The 13,737-nt window shown below is 34.5% G+C and overlaps 1 protein-coding gene across 1 annotated transcript in view; it reads right to left on the bottom strand.

Moving 5' to 3' along the window:
* Positions 1-7,921: 7,921 nt before the first annotated feature.
* LOC106713639 (ceramide transfer protein) overlaps positions 7,922-13,737 on the bottom strand; it is a 31,880-nt gene continuing 26,064 nt past the window's right edge. The window contains exons 7-12 of the mRNA XM_014506477.2: positions 11,877-12,059; positions 11,186-11,292; positions 10,544-10,665; positions 9,919-10,100; positions 9,441-9,564; positions 7,922-8,995 (exon numbers count right to left, since the gene is read on the bottom strand). Of these exons, the coding sequence (XP_014361963.1) occupies positions 8,868-8,995; positions 9,441-9,564; positions 9,919-10,100; positions 10,544-10,665; positions 11,186-11,292; positions 11,877-12,059 (846 nt within the window). The 3' untranslated portion in view covers positions 7,922-8,867. The remainder of the gene's footprint in view (positions 8,996-9,440; positions 9,565-9,918; positions 10,101-10,543; positions 10,666-11,185; positions 11,293-11,876; positions 12,060-13,737) is intronic.

Raw genomic sequence — 13,737 nt, 5'->3', positions numbered from 1 at the left:
AATGTAAGGTGTTTATGTAACCAAGGTGTTGGTGTGTGTGTATTTCATCAAGTCTTTTCCAAATTGTGATTAAAATCAGACAGGTTTCATGTTAATTAAATTATCTGTAAATATATTTAAATTTCGATAAATTCATAATTAATAACACAATCGTTAGCTGAGTATACAAAGGCTTCCACAAAGCTTGTACTCAACAACTTAGCACCGCATTATTACGTCGTATACTCATTTTAATAAAATGGTTTACAAATTTTATTACAAAATAAGTAAAAGTAATTTATTTTTAAGCTTGTCGTTTTATGGAAATGTTACAAGCTCTTTTTTAGTCGACTTCAAAAAGAAGGATGTTATCAATTCAACTGTATTTTTTGTGTGTTATACCACGTACTTTTAAATTACAGTTAAATAAAAAATAATACACTAAACACGATTATTTAAATAACTAAATTAATTGAATCGAAAATACACCATGTAATTCAGAAGTCAAGTTAATTTAAAAAGGGTAGAAAAGACAAAAGGGCTGTATAAAGGATACAAATACAATTTTATTCAACAAAAGCAATTTTTTATAAAGCCTTGTCAATCAATACGGGCTAGACCGAAGTCGTATGATGAATTTCAGTGGCTTGTTGTCTAAGTAAACTTTAGATTCAATTGAAAAATTCAATCGCAGCAAATTGAAGTACAGATTCAATTTCTTTTCCAATCGACTAAAATTGATTTACAGAAAATAGTAACGATTTTGAGTATTGATATTAGTTACGTTGGCCAGAAATGATTGATGGTTTCTTATGAGATATAAGTGGCAAATGTAACAGAAAATTCCATATGTCTAATCTATTATCAGATACTAGCTGACGCCCGCGACTCCATCCGCGCGCAGTTAAAAAAAACTAAATGGGGGGTTATGAAAAATAGATGTTGGCCGATTCTCAGACTTACTGAATATGCTCACAAAATTTCATGAGAATCGGTCAAGCCGTTTCGGAGGAGTTTAACCACAAACACCGCGACACGAGAATTTTATATATTAGATATCGTATCTTATGTCTCAGTACTCCATCGGTTATGATTAATTGAATCTTATAATATAACTATCAACGTTCATCGTGAGTACATTTATCATCAAAAATATTTTTTTACGTTACGTATCGAGTCTATTTTTGTACAGAAATTTATTGTTATAATTTTCCATTGAAAAAATGTTCTAAAGCGTTTATACATATCACGTAATTGTTACCTATAATACTATAATATCTTATTTCAAGTCTAAGAAATCCTTTGTACGCGAACACAATAGATTTTCCTATCAAAGGTCGACGAGATAAAAAGTAAAACGGCATTAGTTCCGTAGCACACAATCTCGAAAGCGAACCTGTACAGAAACGGCAACATAGATTTTGTTCAAAGGTGAATTTTATTTTGTGTTCAATCTAAATACTAAATGGTACACTGGAACAAATCAAATTCAAGCCTGGTTCATATCAAAGTTACGTGCAGTTCAGCCTCTATTCGCTTCCACAGCAGTGTGCTACAGCTGTATGTGATGTTATTTAAGACTGTGTTTTTCAACCTGTTACGTCCCAGAGGCGGCTCGCAGAGCCTTCTTAGTGCTAAGCTTTGATAAATTTCCGCAACAATTGTGTTCACCATACATTAAACAGTAATGAAGAAATAACTAAGTAAAGCTTTTTTACGTACGCCATGGTAGTGAGCGGTTTGTGAAAAACATGTTCGTAGGTCGCCTCATGAAAAAGGTTGAGAAACACCGATCCACATGTATTTTAGTCGTATTGAAAGCCTGAATGCTGTATTTATCACTGTGGCGACACGTCTCTATTCACAAAGAACTATCATTTGTTGTGTTACTGTAAGTTGTCATTTATATTAGTTGTTTATATTATTTTTAGTAGTACAAAACGACGTTTTAAAAATGTTAGAATAGCACTGTTACATGACATGTAACGTGAGAGTTAATTGCAACATCTTTGATACTTTTACGTAAACTTGTTTGTGCTCTTTCCCTTAAAAAGAGTAACAAAAATGACTGATAAGTTATCGTTGTGTAAAGAAATTCGAAAAAAACAATTTAATTCCATGGGTGGATTTCCACTGTAGACTCATTAACAAACATACTGTCATCCCATACACTCATTTTGGAAAAGTGGAGACAACAATTGCTTTAATACAGATGTCACGGCAGTCGAATTTCAAGTTAACACCAGAAAGATTGTTGTTTGCAAATCTAAGATCCCCGAGTAGCACTCAGGAGCACTTAATAAAGGTCGAGGTCGTATTATCAGCTGGACCCTTCCTTGTGAATCCCTGTCTTACTTCTGAAGAGACTGCTAATGGCAAGGCTTAAATGCGTATTTTTCAATCAAAGGGCGGGCTCAAATTAATCGTTGTTTATTTTTAAAAACGTTACCTTTTCATTATCCTGTAATTTGTTTTATAAAAATAACTATTTTCAATGTCCGACAAACTTGAGATTTAATTTTGAACATCTGTTTATAAATCTTCAGCAACTATTGTTTATAAACATCAATACAATATTATTGTTTAGTGTTTTGCAAAACAAAAACTTTGTGCCAATATTATTCCGTTTACGTTGTAAATACGTTTTTATTTATATTAAACAAAAACTAATGAATCTTGTAGAAAGTAACATTTCCAGTTAAATTTATCAAGATTTATCTATATACATAAAAGAAAGTCGTGTTAGTTACACTATTTATAACTCAAGAACGGCTGAATCGATTTGACTGAAAATTGGTGGGCAGGTAGCTTAGAACCAGGAAACGGACATAGGATAATTTTTACCCCGTTTTCTAATTTTTATTCCGCGCGGACGGAGTCGCGGGTAAAAGCTAGTACTGTAATAAAATAAAATGTTAGGTGAAGTTTTGTTGGTTATTTTAATTCTATTTTACTTCCATCGTTCGTTCGAGAAATAGACATTCCAAGAGAACAATTTTAAACATAATTCTAATATTGTTTCCCCTTTCATCCAATACTGAAGTAATTTATTTAATTAATCAAAAATGACGTCTGTCCTAACTCGCTCGGAACACATTAACTCACAATTCCATTACGATCGAGTGACGTTCTATCCAATAATTGACTTCGTGTTGTGTCAAAACAATTTATATAAATTTAAATGGACTAAAATGACCATTATATCTGGATGGACGGACGGACGGACAGACGGACGGACGGACGGACGGACAGACGGACGGACGGACAGACGGACGGACGGACGATCGGACGGACAGACGGACAGACGGACGGACGGACGGACGGACGGACGGACGGATAGACGGACGGACGGACGGACGGACGGATGGACGGACGGACGGACGGACGGACGGACGGATGGATGGATGGACGAACGGACGGACGGACAGACGGACGGACGGACGGACGATCGGACGGACAGACGGACGGACGGGCGGACGGACGGATGGACGGATGGACGGACGGACGGACGGACGGATGGATGGATGGACGAACGGACGGACGGATAGACGGATGGACGGACGGACGGACGGACGGATGGATGGATGGATGGACGAACGGACGGACGGATAGACGGACGGACGGACGGACGAACAGATGGATGTATGGATGGATGACGACTGACTTTCTTCTTCTTCTTCAATACACAACTTCATTTATTTCTTGTTTCTATATTATTTTTTATTAATTTGTTCTTAACGATGTCGGACGATAGTTAACAAAACTAAATTATTTATCGCCGCGAAACTATAATTTTCTCACAAATTCAATGTTTTAGAAAATATTTGATGATATTAATATATGATTTCTTGTGTATAATAAAAACAACAAAAGAATTAACGTGAAATATCAAATACGCGCCATCCTCAGAATCCATTCTATTAAGGACTTTACCCGAAACGAAATCCGAAGAAAATATTTGCAGTTAGCAAATACGTTCTCTATTATGATCGGAGCAGAGGCATTCGTTTGCGTATTTGCCGAAACTATTTCGCAAGTACGTGACATATTTCTTTCGCAATGATGACTTTCAATTGAATATACTAGCAAAGATTTCTCGGTATGTTGTGTAAACACAGATACATCTATTTGTTTATTATCTTTATTTATTGACATGAAATTGTAAAAAAATAATACTACTTCTTAATCTTACTAATATTATAAATGCGAATGTTTAGATGGATCGATAGATGTTTGTTTAAAGGATCTCGATGAAATTTGACACAGATGTAGGACATAGTCTGGAAGAACACACAGGCTAATTATGATTTTTTTTGTTATCCCGCGCGGACGGAGTCGCGGGCGACAGCTATTAATATCTTACGATAACAAAAATCTCAATATAAACAAAAGAAATTGTTAATACCTTACCCACGATTGATATATCACTTATGATTTCTTTATTTATTTATATAATAAATATAAATTAACGTACCCTCAATCACAAAAATACTCTCCCACATTTAATAATAAAATCTTTTTTTAAATGAAATCTGCAAAAAATTGTTGTTGTACCCATAAGTGATGTCGGTAGTTAGACCCACAAAATATATTGGGTTGCCATTTATTAAAAATAAATTGCTTAATCATGATTGGTTATTTAAAGTTGAAGTAGTTTGTAGATAATTAATATTAGCGTATGTCATCATTATCAAAATTGTCGAAATTTACAAAATATATTTTATTAAATCATAAAACGCTAAAAATCAATAGCGTTAATTTTAATTGAAAGAATAAATAAATACAATTTATCTCATACCTTGTGACCTGATTATTAATATTAAGGAGAATACTTTAGTCTCCGAGGTCAAGGACAAATTCTCATATTCAGTAATAATGCCTTTGTTAGATTCTTTACATTATTTCATGAATACCTGACATAGTTTCCTCTGTGAAATGTAACATCAACGAAAATATTTGCTAAATTATGTGAAAATCCTCGAACACTTCAAACTTAGTTAGGTACGGATTTGTGGTCGCTTTTATTAGCTTCATGCGACACATTATAAGGTGGCTGTTATATATTTTTTATTTAATAGCTTGAGTAATTAAAGCTTCAGATGGATGTAGGCCTAAGAGAGTTACCGACCCAGATTAACCTTGGCTACGAACTTTAAGAGTTTCCACTGTCTGAAGTTCAATTTTCAAGTCCGTCTCTTACTATTTTTTTATTTTAATATATTTATTTTTAGTTAGGTCCTATGACCTAGTCTGATTGTAAATTGGCAATTTCCATAGTTAGCCGGTAACTACACTTTTATTTTATTAATATCTGTGAAACTCGTCCCGATTCCAGTAACTCCGAGCAACCTTTTGTACTATTTTCCTCATATCTATATTTTAATTCACCTAACAATAGAACTCTCCGCAATATGCGTATCATCTCAATCCATTATAATATTTTATAAGTAATAAGAAATATTACAGGCTTCAAGCAATAGCAGGTTTATTATTCATAAAAATATAAATGTACTAGGCAATTATTATTAATGTTTAAGATGCATTTTTTATATTTAGCGACACGGTTCGTATTCGAACAAAAGTTAGGTTAGGTTAGTTAGGCTATCCAAAACCATGATAAATGCCTTGTCAATGTTGGGACCCATCTGCAATCACTTCCTTTCGATTAAAATAATTTTTATCAAAATCATACCATCAAGGGCGGAGCATAGCGGTAACACATAGAAAAAAAATACAGTCGAATTGATAACCTCCTTCTTTTTGAAGTCGGCTAAAAAAGTTAATTTCAAATTATTACATCAATACGTAGAAAGATAATATTTCTTGTATATAATTTAATTCCATAGACAAATGAGTCATTTAGCACGTATTATAATCGCCATTAAATCTTTATTATGGTATAATGAAAAAAATGAGTAACTGGATCCAATATAATTTTTATGTGTCGAATAATAACTTTTTACGTCAGCCTTCTGGAAATTGTATGTTAATGGCCACTTCTGATCTTGTTATATCGGTAAATGTGGGTAACTTTATTATCGCACATAATCTCTTTAATATTATAAACTAGCTTTTACCCGCGACTCCGTCCGCGCGGAATAAAAAATAGAAAACGGGGTAAAAATTATCCTATGTCTGTTTCCAGGTTCTAAGCTACCTGCCCACCAATTTTCAGTCAAATCGATTCAGCCGTTCTTGAGTCATAAATAGTGTAACTAACACGACTTTCTTTTATATATATAGATAGATGCAAATGTTTGGTTGGATGGATGGATGGATAGTTTTAGAAGTTATCTCCAGAACGGTTGCATGGATCTTGCTGAAATCTGGCATAGAACATAGTCTGGAAGAACACAGACTACTATTTTTTTTAATTCCGCAAGGACAGAGTCGCAGGCGATAGCTAGTTGATAATAAAAGAAAGGTTACTATCTTTTATATGTCTTTATGAGTAGTCATTTACAACTCCAATCAGTAATTCCCAAAGTGTTCCTGTTGAACTCTCAGTGAACTGCGAAAGATACGGTAAAAGATATGGTAGGAAATAAAGTTAAAGGAAGGAAGGTTAGAAAAAATGCCAAATTACCAAGATTTGAAATATACCTTAATTGAAAAATCACGACCACACAGAAGACAGGTGTGAAGCGGAAGCAATTCCGCGTACAGTCTGGAAAATGTGGTGCAGGAGGCCTAATTTTAGTCCTCTTTCCCTTCCCACCCTCTTCTTATTAGGAAAGGATGGGAAGGGGAAGTGGATTTGTCGGAAGAGGGTACACATCGGAAGGAGAAATATCCACCTTCTGTGTGTCCCCTCTGCATCTGCATTTGCAGATGTCTATGGGAAACAATCGTCTCGCTATTTCAACGAATTCAGATGACTTTACTCGTTTGCCACCATTTTATATAAAGAAAACCCCAATTTTTCATATTAAAACACCTAATAATTATGATAAAACATTTTATTATAAACAATAATTAAAAAACATATTTTTTTTTATAATATTATATACAGATAATCCAATAACAGTCTTCTATGGCGAATAATGTAAACGTCGAAGAGGTGATCACAATAGTTTCAGGCGACCGCTCATTGCTTCCACCTGACAGCCTCACCGCGGCGTACACGCGTTAAGAACGAGTGAACACCGCGGTTACGCAGCGACATCGTGTGATGGCAGTGTTGCCAGGTAGATGTAATAAGTGATAACCTTCTCAGTTTCGACTGCAATGATACTTGTATTGATACATATTATCATCGCTTCAATTTTCTTCAAAAATATGTATTAAAACAAGTTTCACGACAGTGGAAACCCATTGTTAGGCGACCGCGTCTTACAAAGTTACGGTACACGCATACCCAACTGTTCCCAGACCTCATCTATATATTATTTTCCATTATAATTTTTAAAATTGCCTTATTATAAATGCAACCAGAATAAATCAACTTTCAGACGTTACAAGATATAAATTATTATGACGTAATACGTAGACAACTTCAAAAAAAAATTAAGAAAAAAAACAATCTTTATGATATATCTACATTCATTTTTATAAAAGACTGGAATGAAGTTAAGCTCTGCGAAAATGATATTTTGTTCTAAAAGAAGACATCTCGTTCTAGGGTCTATACCTGGGATTATGTCCTATATATAATATTTCTGAATGCAAATTGAGATTTAACATTTATTTATGACACCAATACAAATTTAGACAATAACGAAAAAGTCTATTGACTAATTAATCAAATCACACTTTGAGTTTGTTAGTGAATTTAAAAAAAATATTCAAAAATATAAAACATTATAGAACTTTTATCTAAAAAAAAGTATTAAAATCCTGGAAAATTAGCAGATCGTTTGATTTAAGCCTCACATTTAAAAAAAAAATGATATTTTTCATACGACAGACTGGTATAAGACCCTAGACGAATAATTTCTTTGTATACTTTCATTTTCGACTAACTTAATGTAATGACGTAAAATAACTGAATTAAATATTCACCCCCTGTGCAAAACCCTTAATAACCATATAAATTACAGGTACGTATAGTTAAATATACCTCTTTATTACATAATAACAAATATAAAACAAAATATATGAACCCAAGTTTTCACCCGCTTTTACATTGAAATATTTAATTTACATTAGACAAATAATACAGATGAAAATAATCTATATTATACACTGTTAAATTCTTGGTGGGTGGTTACACTGATCTCTATTTAATGGCTATAAATAGGCTATAAGCTGTTTAATTTTGTGCCTATTTGATTGTCGCCATTTTGGCGCTGATTGTTGCGGTGGTGAGGATTCGAATTAATAATAGAAATAGAATTAACAGACAGGAATGTTAACAGATAATAAATCGGAACAAACCAAAATATGTTACTTCTATCCATCTTTAGTGATCAGTGGTACGGGAATAATGACAAGATTCACTTGTCTATGGTCTCCATGGACATCATAAAACATAGCTTTTATTATAAATATTTATATTTGTTGCCAGTTACACAGAAACATGTTAGACGACTATGAATTATATTGTGGCAATATCGATTATGACATTAAAAATAAAATTTTCTCAAAGTAAGACAGAAGTCATGCTTTGCTCTTTAATTTATTAAAAATTTTAGTTAAGTAATTAAATGAATTTGTGGAAAAAAAACTATATTAAAAACAACGCCATCTATTACCAATAAACTACAACACAGGTATACGATAACGGCATTTAAAAAGATTTTCATATCTGGAGACAGATCTTTGCGCAACCGTATTACGTTGCAATAAGGTTCATAATCGAATACAATGTTATTAAATAATTGCACTTACAATAGTATCTCAAGGTGTTAAGGTGTATAATCGCATATCACATTCGATGTGAACATACACTAGATGGCGAGTGGCTTTCCCCGGCATTGGTCGACAACGTAGCTGGTGAATCGCTTCAGGAACTTGGGGTATTCACGTTTGTAGACAGCACGGAGTACACCAGCGGGTGCCCAACCGCCGGGGTTCACTGGAAAGTACATTAATAATATATATTAATATGCATATGCATGCAGTAAGCCATGTTATGTGGGAACAGTCACATGTGACAAGGAAAACTTATAACTGCATATGCATGCAGATAGCCATAGTATGTGGGAACAGTTACATGTGACAAGGAAAACTTTAAATATATATGTAGTTGTTTAGGAAGAGATGGATGGAATACTTAATGCACATGATTTAGAATGTGGGATAAAAACAGAAAAATGATGAAAATTCAGTTAACCACATGTCCATTACTGTATAGTTTACCCTAATTTTTGAGCCATAAAAATCTTTACCCTCAAATTTTAATTTTTTGTATTCCCATAACCTTGAAACATCAACCTTCGACAATTCCAAAACTTTTAGATTAGTTAAAATGTGAGATGAGAGAGACATGTATGTATGTATGTATGTATGTATGTATGTACCAGTGCTGCAGTATGCTATACTGGTGGTGATGTTGTCTCGTGTGGGCGCAGCGCCCGCCGGCCACGAGCTGCGACACGCCAGGCACACCGTCACGAACAGACGGATACACGCACCACTGTTGGGCTGCAATACAATATCGACCTTATCACCTTACTTTAAGGTTCAATTTTACATAACATCATAAACCATATTAAAAGATTTAAAATTTACGAACGCATTTATGAAAAAATAAAAAATCCATCGTCTATTTTCTAACCACATTAGGAATCAATATCATATGGGTTTGTGGAAAAGGGATTATTTAGTCATAAAAATAGACCCTTTTTCAACTAGCTCATCCTGTCTTCTAGTTTTATGATACCATTTTCATCAGGCGGGGTTCATGATTTCCATACAATCAAATACAAAATAGCAATCGCTTGTCGCACTAGTGGAAAAGGAGCCTAAGAGTTAATCAACTATTCTATCTTCACTTACAGGGTAATCAGTGTTGGAGGTGGAGTGGTTGGTGACGGCGTAGGTGTTGTCTTCTGCGGCGCGGACGTGAGACCAGAAGAGGGCGTCCCGCTGTGATGCAGGCCAGATACGTTTGAACGTCTGGTGGAACACCAGCGCGTCAGAAGATATCTCTTCCACTATCGTCATCGTCTCCAATGTTGCTGGAATGCAATTTCTATGTAAAAATCGAGACACGAAAAAACAAAAATCTCCATTTTATACTGGGTTTTCACTGCTGAAACATCTGTATAACAACACATTGACATCTCGTCTCGTTGTCTTTTAAAAATAAAAATGTGTTTTTGTACACGCAATCAACTACAAACTTCAAGCCATTTGTCTATTCAGTTATCTATTCAAATCCCATAAGAGATGTAACTCTTTTATCGAATACTAGCTTTTACCCGCGACTCCGTCCGCACGGCATAAAAAAATGCACACAAGATAAAAAAGTTCCTATGTCCGTCTCATAGTTCTAAGTTATCTCCCCATCAATTTTCAGTTAAATCAGTTCGACCAATCTTGAGTTATAAATAGTGTAACTAACACGACTTTCTTTTATATATATAGATGTAGATTTCTCGTATTATTTATATTAACTCACTCTCCCACTCGTAACGGTATCGTGGGTTGAAGAAGTAGTGGCACATCTCTCGCGCCGACACTCCGCGAACTTTGTGCATCGCCTTCAACGGATCCATCACCATTCCGTCTACTTCCATCTCCCTACACAAAGCAAACAACATATCACATTATTACAACATACAAAAATAATGTGTAAAAGTTACACTGATGTTAATCCTCATATATTCAAGAAAAATATGAAAATAAAATGCCTAGTCCATTCTTAACAAGATCAATGCACTTGAAAGTTGATTGAAAACAAGTTAAAGATCACAAATCAAGTAATTATCCTTATGAATAACACCATCACCATAAAATGTACAGGCTTAAAAATAACACATACTTGATCCCATATTATAATTAAAAACTTACTTGTGAAGCTTATTACTACGAGGCCTGCAACATTTGTATTTAGTAGAAGTCTTAAAAGAAGAGAAGTAGAATTCAGAAGAAGAATTTCTTTAATCTGTCTCGTAAATAATAAACATTACTTATATTAAAAAAATTCAAGATAAAGCGCAAAATCTAAAATAAGGCTCCTTATCTAAACTTACCTAATATCTGCAATTACTAGACATTACAGTTGCAACAAGGTTTAAATAGATCTAAATAAAATTCTCACCTCCTATACATTCTCATATCGCCCTCCTCCGCGAACAGCTGCCAGCCGATACCTCCTCCGACCTCTTCGAAGGCTGCCTGTATTTGTTCAGTTGATATTCTGTTTATCTGCAAATTGTATGAGTAGATAACATATTAAAATCCTGCAAGTATGATGAAATTAGAACTAACATTAGCATTTTACAACATAATATAGGAATAGATAAAGAGTTAAAGTTAATATAGTTATAAGTTTAAAATGGGAAGTGGAGATAGCAGACATTACTGATATGATATGCGTTTGTATTCTAGCGCTCGGCAAAGGGGCGTCACTCGACGATATTGGTTATTTAACATTAATTGTTTCACAAACTGAACAATAGACAAACTGTATATTTTTCGGCAAGGATCTAAAATTGTGAAATATTTATGTTATAACACTTTATCCCATAAAACTATAAAATAACACCCTTACTTTTTATGTCATACGATGGCAAACGAGCAAGCGGTCACCTGAAAACGCCTAAATAGCAAAGCGACCGCTGCCCATAGACATCCGCATTTGCAGATGCGTCGCCTACCTTTAATCGTATTTCACAATATTAATTGTATTTATCTCACTATTTTCATGAAATAAATGTACAAGTAAAATATGGTAATGGCTGTTCTGTTTACATATTGCGTGTGGGATTGAAATTTGATATGAGCCTCACCTCTGGCCATAGTGAGTGCACTGTGAGGCGGTTGTCGAGCGCGGGAGGCGGCAGCTCAACCTGGTCGCGAGTCCGCTCCGCGGGTGGCGCCACGCGAGCGCACCTCTCCTCCTCCATTTTGTCGAAGCCGGTCTCCACCGCATCGTAGAACTCGTCGTCGGGCAACGTTGAGTGCGGCCCCTCCTGGAAAACATACAATATTTAAAAAAACAGCAGTAACCAACATAACAATAAAACTAACTCCGGATGAGAAACTCTACGTTAGTGGACTGAACTAGAAATCATTGTTTGAAGACAACTTAACCATAATAAACGCTAACCTTAGGAAGAAGACTAAATACAGTATCATCAAAAGATATTTTTGGTCAGTAATGCACATTATCAGTTTGGTACAAGTTCGGTCTAAGTATTTGAAATGTACTAAAACAAGCATTATAAATATTTATTTTCGCAGACATTGTAGAGACGAAGATTGCAACGTGAACGCGTGCGACCTTGCTAGGTTCCTGATCCGGCGTCATACATCGCTGATAAGCGCTTTCCTTTAACAACCTCATATAACATTACTAATTAACAAGTGCATTCCTAACATTAATTTTCATGATGAGGTAATTAAATACAACCTTTCAAACTCATCAGGCTTTTCCAAAAATGACATTAATCTAGGAACATTCATCGCATAAAAAATGATAGAATGGTTCATTAAAATGTCGCTTTCAAACACCTGAGTTAGGGTTAAGAAACGAATTTCACCGATTGCGTGAACATAAGCGTGCAAGGCATCCGTAATATACTGAACAAAACGACAGCATAACAATGAAGTACGTCATACTTTGTAGGTCAGGTCTATAAACTATTTAGGACACCTGACCTCGTATGCTAAAAATTAATCAGATTTCCTAAATGGAGACATTATATTAACACGAGAATCGCACAACTCAACGTCACCGTGTGTTTTCACTTGCAGAACATCTGCACAAAAACATTTTTGTACCCTACTCAGACTCATTGAAAAAACAAAGTTAATAATAAGATTTTGTATGACAACGAAAACCAATGGTGAGCAAATCTCATTCATCATTTATCTACAAATCTACATTTTCAAAGTTTAGTGCCTATTTCTTAACCGAGATTGATGATGGCGAATGGAAAAATAGTTACAGATACTTAGTATTTATTCATAAAGAGTCGATTTTAGAATTTCAAACAACACGTCGTCTAGCAATCTGTTTTAAAAAACGACAGATAGTTTTAATATGGAACAGTAGGAACTCGAATCAATAGTACATTATACGAGGAAAAAGGAACGAAGAGAGCGGTTCTTTAGGGTTGCTTGAAAGACTAGAAATATTACAACCTATGCAGAAGTCGCTTTAAGATTAATATTTAAAAAAAAAACTAATGTCAAATCGAACAATGTATAGTTAGTTAATAGTCTTATAAGAAATTGGAATTCTTTTAGCTTTATTGTTTGTCTTAAAAGATTTTTTTTTAATGTATAACCTACTTAAATCAGTGTCCTAATAGAGAATCTAGATTACCCGATTACCTTTAACGATATATAGGTTAACTAGACAAAGCGCCCAAAAGAACAAAGGGTCAGGCTAGTCTCGTTAACAGCTGTGATTTGGCACGACTCAATTAAGGGTACATCATAAACAATGACATCATAAAGGGTGAGGGATATGAATTGATTAATGACAAAGATAAATTGACAGACGCTACCGCGATATAGGTAATGTCCTCAATGCTCATACTTCAATTTTTCCACTAAAAATTGCCAAGAGTATATCCAGCTGATGCAGTTGAAATCGTCAGTGTTGAATTAAAAAAAAACTTGTGTTTTATGTCCGAGGTTATT

The sequence above is a fragment of the Papilio machaon genome, chromosome 16 (assembly GCF_912999745.1).
Source record: "Papilio machaon chromosome 16, ilPapMach1.1, whole genome shotgun sequence".
Classification (NCBI taxonomy): Eukaryota; Metazoa; Arthropoda; class Insecta; order Lepidoptera; family Papilionidae; genus Papilio; species Papilio machaon.
Note: the sequence above shows the minus strand (reverse complement) of the source record. Positions and strands in the feature narration are given on the sequence as shown.